General features: G+C 32.2%; 2 protein-coding genes and 1 pseudogene across 2 annotated transcripts; 1 reads left to right on the top strand and 2 right to left on the bottom strand.

The window, feature by feature from the left end:
* Positions 1 to 4,680: 4,680 nt before the first annotated feature.
* Positions 4,681 to 6,766, bottom strand: LOC108849297 (F-box protein SKIP31). Its single transcript, XM_018622847.2, has 8 exons — positions 6,614 to 6,766; positions 6,161 to 6,370; positions 5,989 to 6,062; positions 5,815 to 5,890; positions 5,607 to 5,717; positions 5,360 to 5,534; positions 5,103 to 5,270; positions 4,681 to 5,002 (listed from the first exon to the last, which is right to left on the bottom strand). Exons 1-8 carry the CDS (start codon positions 6,674 to 6,676, stop codon positions 4,932 to 4,934), a joined length of 948 nt encoding a protein of 315 aa, XP_018478349.1. The 5' UTR covers positions 6,677 to 6,766; the 3' UTR covers positions 4,681 to 4,931.
* Positions 6,767 to 12,366: 5,600 nt separating this feature from the next.
* Positions 12,367 to 13,949, top strand: LOC108855687 (ATP-dependent Clp protease proteolytic subunit 4, chloroplastic). Its single transcript, XM_018629563.2, has 3 exons — positions 12,367 to 12,851; positions 13,072 to 13,579; positions 13,770 to 13,949. Exons 1-2 carry the CDS (start codon positions 12,454 to 12,456, stop codon positions 13,553 to 13,555), a joined length of 882 nt encoding a protein of 293 aa, XP_018485065.1. The 5' UTR covers positions 12,367 to 12,453; the 3' UTR covers positions 13,556 to 13,579; positions 13,770 to 13,949.
* A 20-nt stretch (positions 13,950 to 13,969) lies between these two features.
* LOC108850441 (uncharacterized) lies at positions 13,970 to 15,134 on the bottom strand (annotated as a pseudogene).
* Between the last annotated feature and the right edge of the window lie 10,920 nt (positions 15,135 to 26,054).

The following is a 26,054-nucleotide window of genomic DNA, read 5'->3' as shown; positions in this document are numbered from 1 at the left end:
ATAGTGTAACTTGAGTTTGTTGAAAAGTTTAGTCAATAATTGATAATTTAGTGAAAATTACATAATATTATGGAAAACATAAAATTTGTGAGTAAATAGAAAAAAAATTCTAAGAACAAAAATAAAATAAAATAAAAGTACTTTTTTCATCAAACCTACCGCAACTAAAAAGCGTAAATCTAATGGAAATTGTTTTCTTTTTTCTTTGTCACCAAATTCGAACTTAAATAAATTAACAGAAATCGAAGGAAATGAAAGTCACAACAAAGATTAATATGTAAGCAAAACAAAGATTTTACAAATCAGTTTGAAAATCAAAATAACAAGATATAAAAAAAATAGTGATTTAACAAAAATACATAATATAAGTTTAGTTTGGTAAAAAATTTAGTAAAAATATATACTGTAGTAAAAATGTAAATGTAGACATCAAGAATAAATAGAAAAAAACCATAAGAACACAAAAGAGAAAAATCCAATTATAATATTATTTTCACATTTTATCATACTCACACCACAAAAGTTCTCACATGTATACTTTCCTATTTTGTGGTCACAAGATCTAATGGCAAAAGTACAACCAATGTCTAATACATAATAAAAAAATTGTAATAAAAAGTAACAAAATCTAATAAATGAAATAATGAAGATAATATGCATATTACTATTACTAAAATTTGCAAACAGTCATAAGAAAAAAAAGAAAATGGCATCATAACACCATTTCTCCCACTTTGAAAAAACAGTCTAAAGAAGGTAGATACTATTTCACAAGTATCACTATTTTCTTGAATAAGCGTCTGTAACGTTATGGAATTAACACTGATTTTTGCAAAGGCCGCACAAAACTATCATGCGTGTCAACCCACACTTCATTGACGATCGGTCAACTAAAATCATTGCATAATTGCATATATGCAACAACTTAATAACATGTTGTCTCTCGAGGTGCAACTTGAAAGTTAATTACATTCGAGGCATAAAATAATATTTTCAAAACAATAACACTGGTATATGAATATAACATCTCTACAACTGTAAAGTATAATAGAATAGATTTATTATTGTGTTGTATTTAATATGAGAATACAAGACACATATATATATACCGATAACATTAACATAATTAACATAATGTTAACACCAGATAATGTTAAATTTCCTAAACCTTTAAGGGAAATATGCTAAGAATATCTTGAGGTTAACTTGCTCTTCAAGTCTTTTCTTTTAGTTTTGAAGGTCGTCATGGGTTTCACGGGCTTCACAATCTTGGTCCGTATGATACACATCTTCCGGCCCGACATATCTCTAATACTCCCCCGCACGACAAACGTGGGATGCAACACGCAAATCTGCAATCACAAAGCAGACCACGTATGTCGTGGACACTATGTCGAGGAAAACAAATCAGTAGGTTCCTCCGGGAATAGACTTCAACTTTAGACAAGGAGATGAAAACTTCAGCTCTTCTTTGGTCTTGACAATGGGAATACATCCCGTGAGCGCAACTGCAGCTCCAGAAATAATCGTCCTCAACTTGGACAGTCCATGAACCGGACTAAAAACTAACCTAAGAATTTAAGCGTTCAACTAGAACTCCCCCGTAATGGTTAAACTATAACCAATAAATCTCAAACTATGAAAAAACAACACTATGAAATATTCTAAACTATAGAATAAATCTCATAAAACAAAACAACTCATGTGAAATCACAAACCCATAAACCCATCGAGACTTTTGACAATTCTTGCACTCAGCCAACCAAAACCAATATAAAAAAACCTTTGATTTAAAGCTAGGTAACGTACTAAACCCAAAAAAAAACCTAATAATAGTATTAAGAAGTAGCAAATCACGTGGACTTAAAAAATCAACTTCACGTGAATCAACATCGTCATCTGGATCATCTTCACCGTCTTCATCGTCAACACCACCGATGAACACCATCAAAGCTTTAAAGCGGAAGTTTTAATTTCGATCCCAAAGAATCGTCTGCTCTGATACCATGTAAAGTATAATAGAATAGATTTATTATTGTGTTGTATTTAATATGAGAATACAAGACACATATATATATACCGATAACATTAACATAATTAACATAATGTTAACACCAGATAATGTTAAATTTCCTAAACCTTTAAGGGAAATATGCTAAGAATATCTTGAGGTTAACTTGCTCTTCAAGTCTTTTCTTTTAGTTTTGAAGGTCGTCATGGGTTTCACGGGCTTCACAATCTTGGTCCGTATGATACACATTTTCCGGCCCGACATATCTCTAATAACAACAACAAAAGCTTTGTATGCCAGTAGCATTTATCTATACGTCATAATGATATTTCAAAAAGGAGATTTGAGATCGGTACATATATTTGGACATTTTTGGATGGAACAAAGCAAAACATAAGTGGACTAATGCGGGAAACTTATCTGGAAGTCGCTTCGTAAGGTTAGAATAACCAGATTACCATGTTAGTTAACAACTTATTAGAATAAAAAGCAACAATTACGTGACAACACAACAATGACAGTAACCTTAGAAACATGGAAAACAATTGTAGCACATGGTACTGATATAAATAGATGAAGTTTATTTAGTAATTTAAGAAAGAGATGTAAGATTATTATGTCCAAATACTTATGGAAAATTAAGAAAACAAATGATTTTAAATTAAAATACTATCATAATCTGATTGCAACAATAGAAATTTAAATAAATAGTTGCAAAGTCTTGATGAGTGATGGAATACACAACAAACTTACAAAGAACACATAAGAGTAGACATAACACCCCAGATGACACAAAAAATAAAATAATTACATTGTCTAAACAATAATAAAAAATATGTCACCAAATATCACAATTTTGATATTATGCAATTTAGTCAACTGTAACGATTTAGACTATCAATATTTTCAGATTCTATATACACAAAAATCTCATGAAAATAATGATTTTAAAAGTATAATGATTTTAAAAGTATATAATTAACTCTATAAATTTAAAAACAGATATCATTTTAAACTCTTAAAATATAAAATCATGTGCGATGCGCGGATTAACCCGTAGTATCATATATAGCAAATCACAGACAAAGATCCGCATAAAATACAAAAAAAAATCATTAAGACTACTAAAAACAAGATCTACTTTGAACATTTTAAAATACAATTTTTAGCAATTTCAACATTTGAAATTAATTGAGATATTTATTTTCCATATTTTATTAGTGATTTAAATTCTTTATTAATATATGCATTAGAGGCTAATTTTATTGGTTGATTCTTTTTATTTATGTTATATTCATTAGAGGCTCTTTAAAAAAAAACTCTGAAACTGCATTACTATAACCAAAGTACCAAGCGTACACCAAACGATAAAAAACTGAACCCAAACATAATAATATACTGATGTTTTTCGTCTATACTATTAAAGCAGGATCCTATTGGATTTTTTACTAAAAATACCTTTTTTTTTAATAACATTGCATATTTCATTAAGGACAATCAAGTAATATTAATAACACATCTATATTGGATCACTTTTTTTAAATCCAGCCTATTACCCACATCATCTCTTTTGGGCCATTTGGACCGCTTAACAAATCAGATTCAATTTTTATTTTTTTCAGATCGGGTTCGAGTCAGATCTTTCCGGGTCCGGGTGGGTTCGGTTCACATGCATAAAAACCTGAAAAATAACCAAATAACCAAAATATCTAAAACGGGTTCGGTTATTTATACTCAGAGTAACCAAAGTATCCGATTCGGTTCAAATTTTTGTATCCAAATTACTCAAAAGTAACCAAAAGTAACCAAAAATATCCATTCTATACAGTTTTTTTGGGTAAACTTTTATCCAAACTATCATATTTTATCCAAAAATATTCAAAAGTACTAAAATGACTACTATAGTTAACTTATGATACTAATTTAAAATATTAAAATAATTATAAATATAATTATAACATATATTTTTAGATATATATTCACATTTCGGGTATCTTCGGGTACTCATTTGGTTCTCGGTTCGGATCGGTTCTTCGGATATAGCAATTTAGAATTCATTCGGATATTTACCCCGGGTCTGATCGGATTTGGGATCCTGATTTTTGGGTCGGTTTTGGGTTGGTTCTTCGGGTCCGGATATTGTGATCATGCCTATACTCATTTAAAATGAAACACGATAAAGAAAGATAAAAAGCTTAAGTCTTTTATAAAAAAAATAAATATATGAAAATATGATATTTATTAAATATTTGTCAATTTAAAAAAAGATAAAAGAAAATAAACCCGCGCTTTTAAAGCGCGGATCAAAATCTAGTATACTCTTATATTAGAGACGTATTACACAATTTTTACTTAGTCAAAATAATATACTGATCTTTTTCCATATACTCTTACGTGTCCATCAAACTTCCAACAAAACACGAATTTGAAACAACAGAAAGTTATGGTGATGGAGAATTCTAAGAAGAGTTTTGTGTCGAAGGATTCTAAGAAGAGTTTGTGCCATAAGACCTCTTACTACTTGTGTTGTCTCTTATGCTATATGAACTTAAGAGTCAAATTAAAATGAAAAAATTAAGTTAATATATCATGTTTGAATGTTAGATATACAAAAATCGATCTATTAAAATGATAATAGAAATTTAGTTAACGCATTATTATGTAACCAATGAACTAATTATCGAAATATCATTTACTGGAAAAGGATTGAACTTAAGTACTGAGATGTACACACTTTTTAAGGACGAATATATAGCAAATTACAGAATACAGACAAAGATCTGCATAAATTACAAAGAAACATAAACACTACTAAAACAAGAGTTACTTCTGATTTACCGTGAAGACCACCACATGCAGACTCTCTATTACACAGAGACGGTAAAGATTTCGAAAATGAACGAAAAGGCTGAGACTTCTATCAGCAGAACCCAAAGGAGCGATCTAGCTCCTGCTCACTCTCGCAGTTGTATCCAAATTCAAAAGCTCGACCTAAGAAAATACAACACCACCGTTTACTTATATGTTGGAGATATAAGTACCAAAACGAGCATAAACGGAAAGGAGCGGAAAGGGAGATATTGAGACGTACCAAAACGGCCTCTTCCTGTTAAAACTTCAGCTTCTTGTTCAGCTTCTTCCTCATCTGCGTCTGAATCATCTTGTACGAGCAGACTTTCAGAACAAAGCCCTGAGATAGTACACACCATGTTCCCACTCTCCCGACAAAATATTACTTCCTTGCAGTTGTCATCACATACTGTTTATAAAACCATAACACACAAAAGGTTAGATTTAAACAGCACAAGCAAATTCACATTTTTTTACAGCGTTGTTTTCATTTCATACCATGAACATTTCCTGTCTCCTGGCAAATGAAAACGTCGTCGATCTGATGGTAATCACATTTTGTTCCCAAACAAACATGGCCAACTACGGCCTTATCAGGAAGTCCTTTGCTTTTCTTCCACAGAGATACTTTGTCAAGTACAGTTTTATCAAGAACTATCTGGTCATCCACCATCTAAAGCATTGCGAACAAGAACGTGAGAATACATCATCAAACTATATAACAACTATGAGATGCACATGTTACCTGGGCCGCAAGAGGTGCTTGGCTTCGCTTAGCTGCTTGCATTTGAATGTAATACTCTTTAAAATCCGTTGGACAGCTTCTCACAAGCTCAATCATGTCCTTCTCGTCACGCTAAAATCCAACAAGAGAAAAGAATGAGACGTCTAATACCAACTCACAGTACCATTTCTGTACTCTTCAACAATGTCACAAACACAAAACAACTCACATCGATATAAAGCTTCTTCCAAGCACACTCACGTAACATTCTAGTCGAAGGCATTAGACCCCACCGGATACAGTACCTGTAGATATTACAAATCAAAAATGTATCGCTTTGTTTTGAGTAAAACGTATTGATTTTGAGAACTAGAATATCCAGGAATGTGAGAAGAGAGCTTACAGACGACGCCATAAGGATTCATCAGAGGCAGCAAAGTTGAGAAATTTACACACTAAAGAGCATGATAGAAGATCCTGTGATAAATCACATTCAAACAATTTAAACTAAACTCAATCCTCAAGACAACAATTACAAAACTTTAGCCTGAGAATGCAGATGAACAAGAATATACCTCAGAGGATAAGAACTTGAAGATATGACGAAAAAGCTCTGTAGGAACTTTGCTGAAAACTCCACTCTCTATCCTCTTTACAACATTTCTATCTTTGTTGTTATTACCATCTTCCTTTTGATCTCCATCCTTGTCTACAGCCTTTGTTTTGTCCTTGTCAAGACGTTGTCGTTTCGGTTCAGGTTCTTTCGTTTTTTCTTCCTCCTCTACCTATTAAAAACACAGAGGCATCAATGAAAGATGGTAAATCACAATTCAAAATACACATAAATCGAAAAAAACATGAACCAGATGTATCTGATATTGATTAAGACAGCCCAAACCCAGATTCGATGTAATAAAATCAAGAATAAGTATGAATTACACGAAAACATCAGATTTACAATCTTATTACATGATAATGAAGAAGCTAAACCCTAAATCTGAAATGAAAATAATTGAGAAAAAAAATACCGAGGAGACTTCTGATTCGAGGAACCGAGCGAAGCACTCGTCTTCATCATCGGAAACAGACATATTGTCGAATGGCAAAGATCGGAGCTCCGGTGACGACGGTTGATTTTATGTGGCTAAGGAAGGGACAGAGAGATCAGAGGGTTGGCGATGAGATTGGAGATGACTTTGGGCTGACCGAGCTTTCGTTAATGGGCCTCACAAGTTGTAACTAAAGTTGGGCTTGTAATAAAAATAACCGAGTTCAGATATAGCCCAAATCAGTTTCCTAATTTAAAATGACGCTCTATTAATTATCAACCCACGTGAAATTTGAATTTTTCAATAAATTATACACTAATAATTTTTAGGAAAAAAATAAAAATTTCTTAAGGTTTGAATTTTAATTTTTGAGTATTATAAGTTTAAAATTTTTACTTTATTTTTTTAGAAATTGAAGTTTTAACTTTCTTAAATTTTAGACAATTTATCAAAATTATTTAGTTATTCTTTAATTTCGTAAAGATTAAATTTTAATGATACATGTAAAAATCATATTCAATTTTTTATTTATATTTTATTTTTAGAAATATTTCTATAAATTAGAATAATTTTTTAGTTTTAGAAATATTAAAATTAATTTTTCATTTCATTTTTATTTATTTTCAGATTTTATTAATTTTAGTTATTTTTATTAATAAAATAAACACATCATTATTTCTTACATGTGAATGGATAGTTATGGCCACATTTTTAACTTCATAAACAATTAAGTCAAGTTGAAAGTCTTTTGTGATGGTAATATGGAAAATATCTTTAGATAATACTAAAAAAGTTTTTTTTTGTCACAAATATACATTTATGTCGTTAGAATTAATTTTTCTAAATCTTATGATTTAGAGTGAAGGAGTGGAGTTTTGGGTAAGTAAATCTTTCAAATATACATTTTCAAGTTTTTCTCACAAAAATTCTCAAAAAAAAAAAACCAAACGTTTCAGTTAAAAAGTAAAATATCATTATATTCAATATATAATATAATAAATAAATTTAAAAGATTTTTTTTTATAATTTCGAATCATATTTTTTCAAGTTCCAGGTTTTTATATTTTTCGAATTTTTTATTTTTAGTTTGAAAATTAATAAATGTTTTTTAAAATTACTTTTTATTTTTTTTTACATTTTTATTATATTCAATAATCTTTGTAACTCACGACAATAGATCTCCCGAGTCAAAGTATTAAGTTCATATTTGATTTCTAATTTATTTAAATTAACATTTTATTTAATAATTATTTATATTGGAACTTTAATAAATAATATTTAAATTCAACTATACAATATATGTTTGTAAGATTTTTAAGAGGATAATTAGCAGCCGTGAAAAAAAAGAAGAGGATAATTAGCAATGCATGTAGAAGCACTACGTTTTATTATGAGTACTAGATTTTTTATCCGCGCTACGCGCGGAATGTTTGGTATAGTTAAGCTTTTATTCATTCAATTTTTTGGAACGCATTCAATCAATTATATATGTTTAATTTAATAATCTATATTAATATTTGTAAAAGTGATTTTTCGTCTTTGAATTCTCATATTTAAAGTTAAAGCATAAAGGATTTATTATCCTTAGCTCCAATTTTTTCCTGAAGTCTAAATATAGCTTTGTTAAGGTTTTATAATTCAGAATATTTAAAAAAAAAATATTTAGAAAATAAACTGTGTATTAATGATATAGAAATCTACAATCAAAGTAATAGCTTTGCATAGTTGATTTTGAGGTTATTAAAAAATAAATCTAAGTTTAAATATATGCACGATATTTTAAACTTAAATATATGCATGACAATATAAGTTTAAATATATGCATGACAATTTGAAAATGTAGTAGTCAAATTTTCTATTATTTGATTGAAAAATATTAATTTTAATTACATATAAGATTAAATTAAAAATATGGACTTCATTTTCTATTGAGTAATTTTTGGGTTCACCTCTAGGGTGAACCTATAGGTTCACCAACCAATGAGAATTGATTATTTCATATGCAGAGTTTTTCAAAAAAGGAAACCGAATATTTAAAATTTATTTTTTAAACAAAAAGATAAAAAGTAAATAAAAATAGTATTAGCTGTAATTTTTTTTTAATGTTGTTAAAACCGTTCATACTACTATTTTTGATACCCAAAGATAAACCCTAAACCCTTGGATAAACTCTAAACCCTTGGAATAAAGTTAATTTTTTTACAGCTACTACTATTTTTTATTTATTTTATATTTTTATTTTAAAAATAAATAAATTCTAAATATTTGATTTCTTTTTTTGAAAAAATCTGCATATAAAATAACCAATTCTCATTCACCCTAGGGCTGAACCCAAAAATTACTCTTTTTTATTTAGCTTATTATACATCATCTTTTGGAATTAGATGAACTCTTACTTTTTTTCATTTTTCATACTTATTATCAGTTTTCTTTGGATCATCCAATGAGTTAATCTCTTTTATTCTTCACAACATGTGAGGAAAACATTTGCAAATTAAAATGTGAGGAAAACATTTGCAAATTAAATTGTTTTAAGAACTGATTAATATATATGCATGGGTGCTGGGTGCATTGGTCACTTTTTCAATGAACACCAACACACCAACCACGTTTTAGTTTTTAATTCACTATAACTAAGCACGTATTTAGGTATTTCTTGTCAAAGGCCGATAGAATCCAATATGGAATCAATTCAAAATCAAAATAAACATAAAAAAAGATAATTTGATAAATATCCTATTTATTATTTAAATTTTCAAATTACCTTTATTTTAAACTACTCTTCTTAATTTAAATAACTGGTAAGATATTTTAATCCTGATTTGAGTTACATTATAAAACTATTAAGAAGTGAATTTTAAATTCGAGTTTATTATTTTCCATGCTTGAAATTCATATATGTTTGAGATAAATACATGTTAGTATTTTAAAAACAATTGAATAAATTTTCTGAAGTATCATAAAGGTTTCTCTTACTTTTTCAGTTTAAAAACTCTAAAAAATAATTTACACAACAGCATTGTAATTATATTTATATTCCTTATTCATACATTTTTTTTTAACTTTTTCCAGTAAGTGAATAATTATTATTAAATTTTGTTATAAGTTCAAACGAAATTCGGTTTCCACGTCTAAGCAAAAACAGTGAAGCTAAATGAAACTAAAATTGAACATTCAAAATCCACTTAATCTAAAGAAACAGACATGTTTTTTCAAATACGATTTTTTGTTGACCTAATTCTAGTAGGAATTGTAAAGGTCCCATATCTGTACACCCGAAGCACTTCTCCCCGGCTTCACTTTCCATCCTCCAACAATATAAACTGTTACATAACCAAAACAAATGAATAAAGAGAGAGAGAGAGAGAGAGTTAATCATTCACTGATAAACCTCCAACTTGAAACATGGAGATAAAGCTTACGTACTTGGATATGGCCATTTGATGCTGCTGGATTCTCTCAGGCATATGTTTTCTCCTTTCAAGCAGTGTGAGAACGCTCTAGGAGATATTCCCTGCCAAGTAAACCAAAAGTTTACAGAGATTTCTTGTTGTCTAAACCCGAAGATTCCATCAATAGCTTGATCCGACTCCACTAAATCGTCCATCTGTGAGGTGCTGAATCTGTTCCACAAAAACAATCCCACACAAAGTCAAGTGTAGAGGCCCATAACGATTGAATATGAACACATAATTTGCTGAAATTACTCACCCGAACACAACCAAGAGTTCTTGAGTTTAAGGAAAGAGAGCTTCCTATATCATTTCAAACTGCAAGACGTCAAAGACATAGAACCCTGAGGTGCCACTTTCATCCCTATACTGAAACGTGTAAGCTCAAGGTTGTTCTGAACATAACAGCCTGAAGGAAAGGACTGAACACCCCAGCTACATCTATGGTCACAACATGAGACTGGTGTCATTATTACTGAACTCCCTGGAGCAAAGTAATTCAACTGAATATGCAAACAGAGCAGCACATTAATCTGAAGCCAGAGAATTCAAAAATGAAAAAGACATGAGAAGCTTTACTTGGAGTTCGCTGGTATGAGGATACCCATTTCAAGAGACACAACTGATCCACAAAACATTACTTCCTGTGTGAATCTGTACATAAAAGCCCGACGGAAGAGATCCCAACTGCAGTTTCATGTAATATGATCTGTTTAAAATCCAAACACCAAATTCAGAAGAACACGACGAAACCAAAGAAACAACTTTTTTACTGAGATATGATGAAAAGCAGACAATGACTCAAACATCTTATATTAAATCAGAATCATGTATTCAGAAGATAAAGACCACAAACATACAACGTAAAGAGCCATAGACATGCGTTTAGATGTTTTCATGTTGAGCAGGTACCTTTGTTCTCTCGCTTCCTCTTCTTCCCCATATACCTCCCGGCTCGCTTCCTCTTCTTCCCCATATACCTCCCGGCTTCAGCCGTCGAACAACGACCTGATAATTGATATTCAAACCCATCGAAGAGAACCATCAACTTACACAAAAGATAATAATAACTATCCAAACCCATTGAATTAGCCTTTTAGAGCCAGAAAATAAAACACACACAATGTAAAAGCTGAAAAGTTGGACTCTTTAAAGAGTGGAGATAGTAACTTACAGGAAGAAGACGGGAATCACTATTTGTCTTTTGTGTAGAAAATATATAATCTACTGAGAGTAAGAGCTGAAAAGACGGGAAAGTAACGATGCTTTTGATTATTAGAGTTTATCAAAAAGGGAAAATCTGAAATCAATCTTCAAATTACATTAAATCTATGAGAACTCTATACAGATAAAAAAATTACAGAGAAAACTGTAGTTTGAAACAATGAAGGTCTTAACCTTTTCTAGCTTTTCAAAAGGATGAGGTTGAATCTGGACCTAATCGTGATAGCTTCTTCGGCTTATACAGAAAGAGGAAGAGGCATCCGCGGGACAATACTGCTGCAAATGGTGACCAGACTCAACCAGATTCACCAGACGCTGCAGTTGCCTCGGATCTGTCGCGGTGGAGATGAGCGGCGTTTGGCGACCAGAGGCGGCCACGGAATCGCCGAGAGGAGTGAAGAGGAGGATGAAGAAGAGAAGGACGATGCCGAAGAAGGCGGCGGTTACGATGTCCAGGAGGCTCCATTGACGCTGATTACTCTTCGACGCAGGTAGCCCCATCGCTTTAGCTTTTAGCTTCGGTTCACCACTCGTTATAAATTCTCTTCGATCTTAAGCCCATCAATAGACTTAAACCCATCTGACGTGTTTTATTGAAATGTTCTGATTGGCCAACTTTTTAAGTCGACGTGGACATGCTCAGGGAACTTCATATTCTCCTTTTAGTAGTGTTATAGATAAACTAATTGAAAAGTTAAATCCTATCGAACCATTCCATTTCCATGATCTAAAAACTTTTCTGTAACCGGTGGTGGTGGCCTAGTGGCGCTTGAGAGAATTAAAAAACCTAATAAGGCGAACCCGGGTTCAAACCCCACCGGCCACACGGATATAAGTTATTGCTTTCGACTCATTTGAATGCTCAGGAGAGGGTCTATCCGTGGACTGTACCTCCACCCGGAGGTTAGGCTTGTGTCATCATTGACTCGGGTTTAACCCTTTTTAAATTCAAAAAAAAAAAAAAACTTTTCCGGTTTGAAAAACATTTAGTTGAACAAACCAATATAGAGAAAATAACCGATCCGGAAATGTAACCGGGTCCATAAGTCGCGTGGTTCTTTCATCCTCCCCGAGTTTTATCAAATCTACTTTCCTCAATTTCTCTCATCCCAAACTCTTTACTTCTTCTTCGCTTCTTCAGCCATGGGAACCCTATCTCTCTCATCCTCCCTCAAACCTTCACTCCTCGTTTCGTCAAGACTCAGCTCCTCTTCCTCCTCCGCATCTTCTTCTTCTTTCCCAAAACCCAACAACCTCTCCCTCAAACCCACCAAACTCATCTCACCTCCCTTGAGAACCTCTCCGTCGCCACTGAGATTCGCGAACGCTTCAATCGAGATGTCGCAGACCCAGGAGTCAGCTATTCGCGGCGCCGAATCCGACGTCATGGGTCTCCTCCTCAGGGAGCGAATCGTCTTCCTCGGCAGCAGTATCGACGATTTCGTCGCCGACGCAATCATGAGTCAGTTGCTCCTCTTAGATGCTAAAGATCCTAAGAAAGACATCAAACTCTTCATCAACTCCTCTGGTGGCTCCCTCAGGTTAATTCTCGATCTGGGTTTCTGCTTTAGTGGCGAAAGTTTCAGTCTTTTTAACTTCTAAGCTCTGCCCACTCGCAAGTTAGGTCAGATCACTAGGGTTTAGTAATTCAATTTTGTGAAAGTTCAAACCTTTTAAGTGACTTCAAGTTTTGTTGTTGACTAGTGTTTGGTTCTGCTTCATATGATCTAACTTTTTTATGTCCCTTTGTTACCTGTTTAGTGCAACCATGGCTATATACGATGTGGTTCAACTCGTGAGAGCCGATGTTTCCACGATTGCTCTCGGCATCGCTGCATCAACAGCGTCGATCATTCTCGGTGCTGGAACTAGAGGCAAGCGCTTTGCGATGCCCAACACGAGGATAATGATGCATCAGCCTCTTGGAGGTGCGAGCGGTCAAGCTATAGATGTTGAGATCCAAGCGAAAGAAGTTATGCACAACAAGAACAATGTCACCAGCATTATCGCTGGGTGTACTGGCCGGTCGTTTGAGCAGGTCCTGAAGGATATTGACAGGGACCGGTACATGTCTCCGATTGAAGCGGTTGAGTATGGTTTGATTGATGGGGTTATTGATGGGGACAGCATCATTCCTCTGGAGCCTGTTCCTGATAGGGTGAAACCGAGAGTAAACTATGAGGAGATTAGCAAAGATCCGATGAAGTTTTTGACTCCTGAGATACCTGATGATGAGATTTACTAGAAGACAAGCTTCAGTTAGAACCAGGTGAGATTATTTTATATGAGGCTATAGCTTGTTTCTGGTTAATGTTTAAGTAACATTTATGCTTGAATTTTAATTTGTTAAGATGAGTACAATCTAAAACCAATTAGACTAAGATGAGTAAAAAAGCTTTTGGTTTCTATTGAAGTATATGTGTGTAATCTAAAGTTTCTTCATCTTTTTCTATCTCCAGGGGTCTTCCAATTCGACTGAGAGTTGTAAGTTTAGTGGAAAAAGCTTGACTATTTCACAAGGCTTTATGAAATCGAAGTTGACAGACATTGCTTGCTTTTGTATCTCATATTTTGTTTGTTCAGAAAGATATTTGTTGTTAAAATTACTCTCTTGCAAATTATAAGATAGTTACTGGGAATTTATTCAGAAAACAGGCTAAAAACGACACCATTAATCTGATTTTTACTGAATTACAAAACCTTCCAACATACAATCCGCACATAGAGTAATCTGTAGTTTGAATTAACTAACATATATCAATAACAGAGTCCAGTTGATTTTAGCAGATTCTCCAGCATAGCCTGAATCACTAGATGTTTGGTTGTATTATCCAGAACCAGCCGTAACAGTGGTAGATGTTTCAGCAACTGTGTTCGCAGCTAACGCTCTGAGACGGTACCGTTCAGCTCTTGAACCAATGACCTGTCCCAAGATGGAAGCTCCAATGGTCAAAGGCTCAAAGCCATGGCAGTTTTCGGCATTAACACAGATTTCCTTAGCATCGCTATGAACCGCCACAAACCAAGAAGGCGAGAACTTGATGGTGTGTTCTCTCCAAACACCGAGGGGTACGTTTGCAGCCAGAGCGATTGCGAGCATCTTTTCAGGTAGAGGCTGAGGGCGAAGGCTTTTAACCAACAGCTACTATAGGAGCAAGACATCTAAATTTCATACCAGATGGTGGTTTAATGCTTTAGCCACAAGGGGCATGACTTCGCTTGCAGCTCTTGCGATTGGACAGTTCCCGGTTTTTAACCATTCGTCTCTAACCGCCTCATGTTTTGATGAGTCCCCAGACTGCAATAGAGCAAAAAAAAAAAAACAAAATAAGTTACTGATCTCCATAGTAAAAAGACTCGAGGCTTTTATACAATCTTACCTGTTGTTTGTTGGGTTACTTATATGTTGTTGTTTCTTGAATTTGCCTGAGAAGGGGCCAAAGCTAAAAGGGCCTCCAGGACCAAAAGCTGGTAGGCGCGACCTTTCCCGCAAGAGGATTGAATTGCATAGAAGTCTGTCTGGTGTCTTGAAGATCATCTCTGAAACTAGAATGTCCAGAAAGCGGGACAAATGCCGTCTTTGCCATGGAAGAGCTTGAAAGCTGAATCAAATCCAAGACCATCTCCTTCAAAAATTGGACCTTTACTACCTCCCTGCACCTGAAAAACAAAAAAAATAAACTTTAGATTAGATGCGTGACAAAAAAAAAAAACTTTAGATTAGATCACCATTGATCAAATAGAGCATACAACTTTTCAGGTTAAAGTGTAAGAAAAGTTTACAGTTCCTGGTAGCCTTGTTGATGTTTCTGAGGAAAGGGCATTTTTGGATGATGCTTTCGGCAACAAAGAGACACTGAGATGATTCTTTATCCATTGATTTCCTTTTCTCTGAGAAAATAGCCTGCTAAATCCAAATTAAAAATCCAAAACTGATTTAAGAAAATATTAAACCCAGGATGCTAAATGTAGAAGCAGGAAACTGAACTGATATAAACGATAATATAAAACCGATGTTAAAGAAAAATAGACGAAATGAAAAGACAATTTGAGAAACCGTTTTCAAAAAAGAAACCATGGAATCAAGATATGATATCTCTTTCCTTAACTCTTTATATTTGCTTCGTAAGTGCGATAGATCATAATGAATAGGAGTCCCATGATAAAATCATGACGAACAGTCACACAGCACTCGTGAACTGTTTGTACGAACTAATAATACAACGAAATACTCTCGATCTAAAAGACTTACGCTAAGAAACTTGCTGGTTTGTGTTTCTGTAAAATGTTAAAAATAAAATGAAAAGGAGACAAGTTTATAAAGAAGAGAAAACGAGTCACTTTCCGCAACTGAAACAGCACGTGTGCACGTTGGCAAAATCTCGCGAGGATCTCGGAGTTGAAATGTTACGAAATGTACTCTGCAAGATCTGTTCTCGTTTAAATTTAACGTCAAGAAGAGGAACATCGATTCATTTTTAACGAACTTCATATCGTTTAAAATAAAATTGCATGCTGTTTTTAATAATTAATTGGCAAAAACATTGGGGTTAAATTGGTCAAAAATTCTTATTGGGCTAGAGGTCCTCCACCAAAAGCCGAGCCGAGCCAGCCGGTCGGCAGCGGCGCGCGTGGGGAGTTTTCTCCTCTCCTGAGCCGTTTAACTAAAGATATGTGTGATATATATTTTTTTTTAAAAAGAGCAGTGTACCATATCACGATAAATAGATGAACACATAAAAAACTAAGAAAAATGCTAAAAAATATTACTTTAGTAGACAACCCTCAGCAACTTGAACAAAATGAAATAATAATTTATCACTCCTCTTCATCAGAAGAACCATTTGTCCCTTTTTTGAATCCTGTAGAAGGAGAAGGAACCAATAAACAATAAGAACTTATTGATCAAAAACCAACCATAAAAATTGACGATGGTTATAAAAATAAACGAGGATATTTTTGATCCGAAACAGGAAAGTTTGAAGAATATCAATAATTTAAACCAAAACCATAATAATATAACGATTTGTTGGATCTTGATTGTGTTAATCACCAAGAAGGAAAAACTAGATTACACACTTGGGTCTCTGAACAAGAAATGCAGTTACAGTTAAATGAAACAATTCAGAAAATGAATGCTAAAAATGATTTAAATCTTTTAATATATAATACAACCGGAATTGTATTCACATATCTTGTCGGAATGAAAGATGTTAATAAAATGCAACTACAAGACTTCAGAGACAATCAACAAATCCTTGTCATTGTGGTTGAACAATTAAATATACAGTTCTTAGGTGGTATAAACCTATTAGAGAAAGAGCAAACTAATGAAGATGAAAAACAAATAGCAAAAGTAAGACATATATTAAATAATATAGAAACATGCAATATGCGATACTTAAATGAATTCATATGTCAATACGAAAAGAACTATTATGAATTACCACACGATGATTATGTTAAATACATGGAAGTGTTTATACAAAAATTACCATCCCCGTTTAACATAACATTACCCAAATTATTTTAAGAAAATATAGATAAAAAATAGAATCTGACACTTTTGGAGGAATGATACGAACTCTAAGAGAATGCGTAAGAACCTTATGTATTCAAAGTCAATAAATTAAAAGAGCAAAAAAACATTTGAATTCAATTGCGAAAATTACGAAGATATACCTCAAAAATTTGGTTGCGAAAAGCAAAGAAAATATAAAAAAACATAAATACAAGAAATATTATAAACATGAAAATAAAAAGTTTAGATTCAAGAATAAATACTTTAGACCAAGAAGAAGGAAATTGTATAAATGAGAAAAAGGAAAGAATTATTATAAAGAAAAATAAAAGAAAGTAACGGGTAACGAAAAATATTGCCCATAAGGCAAGAAAAATTGTAAATGTTGGTTATGCCATGAAATAGGCCATTATACAAATGAATGTCTAAATAAAAAATCCTATAAAAGGAAATAAAATATCTTAATCAAATCAGTTCAGTTGGACTAATACCAATAGAATCAATAAACTCATTAGACAATGAATCATCATATTGTTATGAAATATTATCTTAATCTGAAAGTGGATACAGTAGTTCGAATGAACCCCGAATAGCACATTCATTCAGATACAAATATTAGATGACAAAAAAAAAACCAAAACTCTAGCATATATGATACCGGTGCTACACTATGTATTGCACGAGAAAATACTATAGATAAAACATTATGGAAAAAACTATTAACTATAAGAGTGGCAGATAAAAGCGAACACAAAATTAATTACGGAGCTTTTATAATTTATATAAAATAGCCGAAAAAATATTTATAATACCAAGTGTTTAAAAACATGATACATGAGTACCTTTTATAATCGGAAATAACTTCTTAAAAATTATATAGACCTTTCTATCAGTATTTAAAACACATATCGTTAACATGCCCAAAAATAAGAAAACAAAAGAAAGAGGTAGTAAATATACCCATATATAACACTAAAAAAAATTAAAAATTCAGCTAGTAAATAAAATAGAATCAATGATAAACTATGAAAAGGTTATGTACAAACTAGAAGAAGTATGTCGTGAAGATCCATTAGATATTAAAAATACTAATAATATGCTAGCAGAAATTAGATTAAAAGACCCTAACAAAGAAATAAGAGTCAACTATAAAATAACTTATATTGAACAAGATGTAAAAGAATTCCAAAAAGAAATTAAAATATTATTGAAAAATGATTGATTAGAGAAAGTTTTAGTCAACACTCGTCACCCGTTTTCTATGTCAATAATCATAACGAACAAAAAGAGGTAAAAAACGAATGGTGATAGACTACCGAAAAATAAATGAAGCAACAATAGGTAATGCTCAAAATCTACCTAGGAAAGAATACCTAATTAAAAAATTAAGAGGAGCTAAGAATTTCTCAGCACTTGATGCAAAGTCGGGATATTAACAAATCCAGCTCCATGGGAATACTAAACCATTAATGGCCTTTACACGCCCACCTCAAAAACACTTTAAGTGGAATGTATTACCGTTTGGGTTAAAACAAGCCCCATGAATATTTCAACAATTTATGGATACCAATTTAACCGGATACGAAGAATTCAGTTCAGTATATACAGATGATATAATAATATTCACAAAATATGATGAAAAGGATCATCTCGAAAAAGTATATAAAATACTTGAAAAATGTAAAGAAAAATATCTAGTACTAAGCCAAAAGAAAGCTCAAATACTTAAACAAAAAATAGAATTCTTAGGATTAGAAATAAATTTCAACGGAAAAATTATCGCACAAAAACACATACTTGAAAAAAATAAATCAAATCCCTAATCATTTACAAGATAGAAAGCAAATACAACGCTTCCTTGGAAATCTAACTATTTAGCTGATCAATGATTTTTTAAGGATCTTGCAAAACAAAGAAAATCCTTACAACAAAAAATATCCGAAAAGGTACCTTGAAAATGGACCGAAGAAGATAGTAAGGTTGTTGTAAAACTAAAAGAGATGTGTAATGAATTACCAGAATTATAAAATCCAAGTGATGATGATATACTCATCGTCTCTACTGACGCATGCATAACACATTGGGAAGCCACTTTAACAGCATTATATGGCAAAAAGTTAGAAACAATTGAAAGAATAAAAGAACTAATAACTCAAAAAGCTTCTTTAAAACAAGAAAACTAGTAAAATAAAATAGCGGCACTTTCACTAATACTTAACAAAAATATCCGATACATGAACTAGAAACATTAGCATCTCTAAAAACATTTAAAAATGGCAGATTGATTTAGGACCAATCACGTTGTATCTAAGAACTGATTCAAAACACTTGATCGGAATTCAAAACTATAACATAAAGGCAAATTATAATCAAGGAAGATTAATAAGATGGCAGATGCAAATAGCACAATACTCATATGTACCAGTATACATAAAAAGAGAGTTAAATTCAATTGCTGATTCAGTAACAAGAGAATTCACAATTCAGAGATGAAACCCCAAAATAAACAATTATATTTATCAATAGAAAAATTGATAAACTATCATTAATAATTACCTATCAATGATATATTTATCAATAGTATACTCTTGATATAGAATATATCATATAAAACAATCAGCCATAAGACACACAACTCATTTCAGTTTCAGGAAATCATGGAAGCAGCAATAGAAACTTTGGAGAATCAACTCGAGCACAAGAAGGAAAACCTAAAGAAGCTCCAAGACGAAATAAATTCACTCGAATCAGTAATCCAAAACCTAAAATCAAAAAACCAAACCCAAAACACTGAAACCATAATCCTACCAGAAAGTCCACCTAAAAGCCCAGTCACTAAAAAGCTTCACAAATTTTATGTCATATTCAACGGACCAATGAAGAGAATTTACGACGACTGGCATAAAGTAGCCCCATTCATAACAGGCAAGAATATTATTCACAAGAGCTATCCAACAATTGACAAAGCCAAGCAAACCCTCGAAGAGTCAAGCAAAAAAAATAAATCGATTGAGAATTCGTTCAAAAATCGCCTCATTTTTGGCAGGAGAAGAAGTATGCAACCAACGATTAACATGACATCCATCGGAAAAATTCCGACCATCGGAACAATTACTAGAACATAAGAGGTACAAGACCAAATAAAACCTATCCTTGAAAATTTCTAGAAAATTTCGATGAAATAAATACATATCCAGAGAACACCAAATACAAACACATATACCCAAAAAACCATCAGGGCTTAGGCCCAAAAGCTATTGTCCTACACGAAGCAAGCCTAATAACCACCATTAACCTACATAGTTTCAGAATTATCGAAACACTCTATATCCAAAATCCTGAACAGCAACTCAAACACTTTCCCCAAGACCTAAAAACAGCCGTTTCCCGGCATTTCACCAGATATGCAAAAAATAAAGAAGTATTCATGCAGTATTACAGCAACTGCCCGTAGTTTTAAATAACAGAAACAGGAGAAACATGAGTTAGCTGTCCAGCATCAAAGGTAATTATTATGGGAATAAGTAACGGACAATATCCAACAAGGGACGACCCAGCAAACATTGAATATACCAACGAAGACAGGATTCAAGTAGATGCCGAACTAACAATTGAAATGCTCAAAAATAGTAACAATCATCGTCTTAATTACAAAAGCGATTCAACGTTACTACTCACCAAAACAACTGAAGAAACACCAATTAAAAAGGAAATAGGCCCATTTGTTTTCAGAATATGGGATAATACTCTCATCAAATGCCCAAGGTATCATCAACTAATGTGTGAATTACTTAGAAATACACAGTTCAAAGTCAAGCTTGGAGAACCACATACATGCGCAATTTGCAGAACCAGAGACGAAGGATCGGAAGATGAGGTGATTAAAGAGACTAAGGAGACAATAGTGGAAGAATCAATCAACAAAAAGTAGCCAGGCAACAACAATCACGTGAAAAAATGTAGCTACATGTATAAATAAAGGTGGAAGAATAAGATTCCACAATGTAATAATGTAAGAATGGACAAATAATGAGCCACGCGTCCTGTAAAATAGTTATGTCTCTATCCCATATGTACTATAAATAGGGATGTAATCCTCGCTTGAAGGGCAGAGTGAAATAAGAAATCAAACAAGTTTCGTTTCAAAGAGTTGAGAAAAATCTTTCTCTAAAAAACTCTAACTGTTGAAGGATAAAAAACCTTCTGAATAACAGTTTCCACTTGGCAAAACTCATAAACACAAATCAAAAACACTCGAGAATCAAAGAAGCTCAATAAAATTCAGGCGACTCTTATACCCAACAAAGATTCAACTATAACTCATTTCAGGTATGTCTGATAACGAAGAAACTCAAAACAAAGTACAAAATAATTTATTAGATTATATTAGTAGTATTGATAAAAATAATTTCTTTGAAAAAGATATATGAATCCAAGGATCAAAAATTAAGAACCTTGAAAAAGAAGCAAAAATAACATTAAAGATATATTATCATTTTAATGATATATTATCATTTTAATGTTATTTTTGCTTCTTTTTAAATGTTCTTAATTTTTGATCCTTGGATTAATATATGTTGTTCAAAGAAATTATTTGTATCAATACTACTAATATAATCTAATAAAGTACTGTGTTTTGAGTTTCTTCGTTATCAGACATACCTGAAATGAGTTATAGTTGAATATTTGTTGGTTGTAAGAGCCGCCTGAATTTTATTGAGCTTCTTTGATTCTCGAGTGTTTTTGATTTGTGTTTATGAGTTTTGCCAAGTGGAAACTGTTATTCAGAAGGTTTGTTATCCTTCAACAGTTGGAGTTTTTCAGAGAAAGATTTTTCTCAACTCTTTGAAACGAAACTTGTTCGATTTCTTATTTCACTCGGCCCTTCAAGCGAGGATTACATCCCTATTTATAGTACATATGGGATAGAGACATAACTATTTTACAGGACGCGTGGCTCATTATTTGTCCACTCTTACATTATTATATTGTGGAATCTTATTTTTCCACCTTTATTTATACATGTAGCTACATTTTTTCACGTGATTGTTGTTGCCTGGCTACTTTTTGTTGATTGATTCTTCCACTATTGTCTCCTTAGTCTCTTTAATCACCTCATCTTCCGATCCTTCGTCTCTGGTTCTGCAAATTGCGCATGTATGTGGTTCTCCAAGCTTGACTTTGAACTGTGTATTTCTAAGTAATTCACACATTAGTTGATGATACCTTGGGCATTTGATGAGAGTATTGTCCCATATTCTGAAAACAAATGGGCCTATTTCCTTTTTAATTGGTGTTTCTTCAGTTGTTTTGGTGAGTAGTAACGTTGAATCGCTTTTGTAATTAAGGCGATGATTGTTACTTAAGTAAAGGATTTTTTTGAGCATTTCAATTGTTAGTTCGGCATCTACTTGAATCATGTCTTCGTTGGTATATTCAATGTTTGCTGGGTTGTCCCTTGTTGGATATTGTCCGTTACTTATTCCCATAATAATTACCTTTGATGCTGGACAGCTAACTCATGTTTCTCCTGTTTCTGTTATTTAAAACTACGGGCAGTTGCTGTAATACTGCATGAATACTTCTTTATTTTTTGCATATCTGGTGAAATACCGGGAAACGGCTGTTTTTAGGTCTTGGGGAAAGTGTTTGAGTTGCTGTTCAGGATTTTGGATATAGAGTGTTTCGATAATTCCGAAACTATGTAGGTTAATGGTGGTTATTAGGCTTGCTTCGGGTAGGACAATAGCTTTTGGACCTAAGCCCTGATGGTTTTTTGGGTAGATAAGTTTGTATTTGGTGTTCTCTGGATAGATTTTTATTTCATTGAAATGTTCGAGAAATTTTTCAAGGGTGGGTTTTATTTGGTCTTGTGCCTCTTTTGTTCTAGTAATTGTTGCGATGGTCGGAATTTTCCCGATGAGTGTCATTTTAATTGTTGGTTGCATACTTCCTCCTCTGCCAAGAATGAGGCGATCTTTGGACGAATTCTCAATCAATTTTTTTTGCTTGACTCTTTGAGGACTTGCTTGGCTTCGTCGATTGTTGGATAGCTCTTGTGAATAATATTCCTGTCTGTTATGAATGGGGCTGCTTTATGCCAGTCGTCGTAAATTCCCTTCATTCGTCTGTTGAATATGACATAAAATTTGTTAGTTTTTTTAGTGACTGGGCTTTTAGGTGGACTTTCTGGTAGGATTATGGTTTCAGTGTTTTGGGTTTGGTTTTGTGGTTTTAGGTTTCGGATTACTGATTCGAGTGAATTTATTTCGTCTTGGAGCTTCTTTAGGTTTTCCTTCTTTTGCTTGAGTTGATTCTCCAAAGTTTTTATTGTTGTTTCCATGATTTCCTGAAACTGAAATGAGTTGTGTGTCTTATGGCTGATTGTTTTATATGATATATTCTATATCAAGAGTATACTATTGATAAATTTATCATTGATAGGTAATTATTAATGATAGTTTATCAATTTTTCTATTGATAAATATGATTGTTTATTTTGGGGTTTCATCTCTGAATTGTGAATTCCCTTGTTACTGAATCAGCAATTGAATTTAACTCTCCTTTTATGTATACTGGTACATATGAGTATTGTGCTATTTGCATCTGCCATCTTATTAATCTTCCTTGATTATAATTTGCCTTTATGTTATAGTTTTGAAATCCGATCAAGTGTTTTGAATCAGTTCTTAGATACAACGTGATTGGTCCTAAATCAATCTGCCATTTTTAAATGTTTTTAGAGATGCTAATGTTTCTAGTTTATGTATCGGATATTTTTGTTAAGTATTAGTGAAAGTGCCGCTATTTTATTTTACTAGTTTTTCTTGTTTTAAAGAAGCTTTTTGAGTTATTAGTTCTTTTATTCATTCGATTGTTTCTGACTTTTTGCCACATAATGCTGTTAAAGTGGCTCCCCAATGTGTTATGCATGTGTCAGTAGAGACGATGAGTATATCATCATCACTTGGATTATATAATTCTGGTAATTCATTACACATCTCTTTTAGTTTTACAACAACCTTACTATCTTCTTCGGTCCATTTCCAAGGTACTTTTTCGGATATTTTTTGTTGTAAGGATTTTTTTTTGTTTTGCAAGATCCTTAAAAAATCGTTGATCAGCTAAATAGTTTAGATTTCCAAGGAAGCGTTGTATTTGCTTTCTATCTTGTAAATGATTAGGGAGTTGATTTTTTTTCTTTCAAGAATGTGTTTTTGTGCGACAATTGTTCTGTTGCTATTTATTTCTAATCCTAAGAATTCTATTTTTTGGTTAAGTATTTGACCTTTATTTTGGCTTAGTACTAGACATTTTTCTTTACATTTTTCAAGTATTTTATATACTTTTTCGAGATGATCATTTTTATCATATTTTGTGAATATTATTATATCATCTATATATATTGAATTAAATTCTTCGTATCCGGTTAAATTGTTATCCATAAATTGTGGAAATATTCCTGGGGCTTGTTTTAACCCAAACGGTAATACATTCCACTCAAAGTGTTTTTGAGGTGGGCATGTAAAGGTCGTTAATGGTTTAGTATTCCCATGGAGCCGGATTTGCCAATATCCCAACTTTGCATCAAGTGCTGAGAAATACTTAGCTCCTCTTAATTTTTTAATTAGGTATTCTTTTCTAGGTAGATTTTGAGCATTACCTATTGGTGCTTCATTTATTTTTCGGTAGTCTTTCACCATTCGTCTTTTACCTTTTTTTTGTTCGTTATGATTATTGACATAGGAAACGGATGACGAGTGTTGACTAAAACTTTCTCTAATCAATCCTTTTTCAGTAATATTTTAGTTTTTTTTTGAATTCTTTTACATCTTGTTCAGTATAAGTCATTTTATAGTTGACTCTTATTTCTTTGTTAGGGTCTTTTAATCTAATTTCTACTAGCATATTATTAGTATTTTTAATATCTAATGGATCTTCACTACATACTTATTCTAGTTTTTTTCCTAACATTTTCATGGTTTATCATTGATTCTATTTTATTTACTAGCTGAATTTTTAATTTTTCTTTTTAGTGTTATATATGAGTATATTTACTACCTATTTCTTTTATTTTCCTATTTTTGGGCATGTTAACGATATGTGTTTTAAATACTGACAGTAAGGTCTATATAATTTTAAGAAGATATTTCCGATTATAAAAGGTACTCATGTATCATGTTTATAAACATTTGGTATTATAAATATTTTTGGCTATTTTATATGAATTATAAAAGCTCCTTAGTTAATTTTATGTTCGCTTTTATCTGCCACTCTTATAGTTAATGGTTTTTTAGTTTTTTCCATAATGTTTTATCTATAGTATTTTCTCGTGCAATACATAATGTAGCACCGGTATCAGTATATGCTATAGTTTTGATTTTTTGTCATCTAATATTTGTATCTGAATGAATGTGCTATTCGGATTCATTCGAACTGCTGTATAACCTTTTCGATTCTGAGGAAGATAATATTTCATAACAATATGATGATTCATTGTCTGATGAGTTTAATGATTTTATTGGTATTAGTCCAATTGAAATGATTTGATTAAGATATTATACTTTTTATAGGATTTCTTATTTGGAAATTCATTTGCATAATGGCCTATTTCATGGCATAACCAACATTTACAATTTTTCTTGCTTTGTGGGCAATATTTTTCGTTACCCATTACTTTCTTTTCTTTTTCTTTATAATAATTCTTTCATTTTTCTCTTTTATACCATTTCCTTCTTCTTGGTCTAAAGTATTTATTTTTGAATCTAAACTTTTTATTTTCATGTTTATAATATTTCTTGTATTTACGTTTCTAATATTTTCTTTGCTTTTCGCAACCAAATTTTTGAGGTATATCTTCATAATTTTCGCAATTGAATTCAAATGTTCTTTTTACTCTTTTAATTTCTTGACTTTGAATACATAAGGTTCTTACGCATTCTCTTAGAGTTCGTATCATTCCTCCAAAAGTGCCAGATACTATTTTTATCTATATTTTCTTTAAATAATTTGGGTAATGTTATGTTAAACGGGGATGGTAGTTTTTGAATAAACACTTCCATGTATTTAACATAATCATCGTGTGGTAATTCGTAATAATTTTTTTCGTATTGACATATGAATTCATCTAAGTATCGCATATTGCATATTTCTATATTATTTAATGTATGTCTTACTTTTATTATTTGTTCTTCATAGTCATTAGTTTGCTCTTTCCTTAATA

This window comes from Raphanus sativus, chromosome 4 (genome assembly GCF_000801105.2).
Source record: "Raphanus sativus cultivar WK10039 chromosome 4, ASM80110v3, whole genome shotgun sequence".
Taxonomy (NCBI): domain Eukaryota; kingdom Viridiplantae; phylum Streptophyta; class Magnoliopsida; order Brassicales; family Brassicaceae; genus Raphanus; species Raphanus sativus.
The sequence above is the reverse complement of the archived record's forward strand: the minus strand, read 5'-3'. Positions and strand labels throughout refer to the sequence as shown.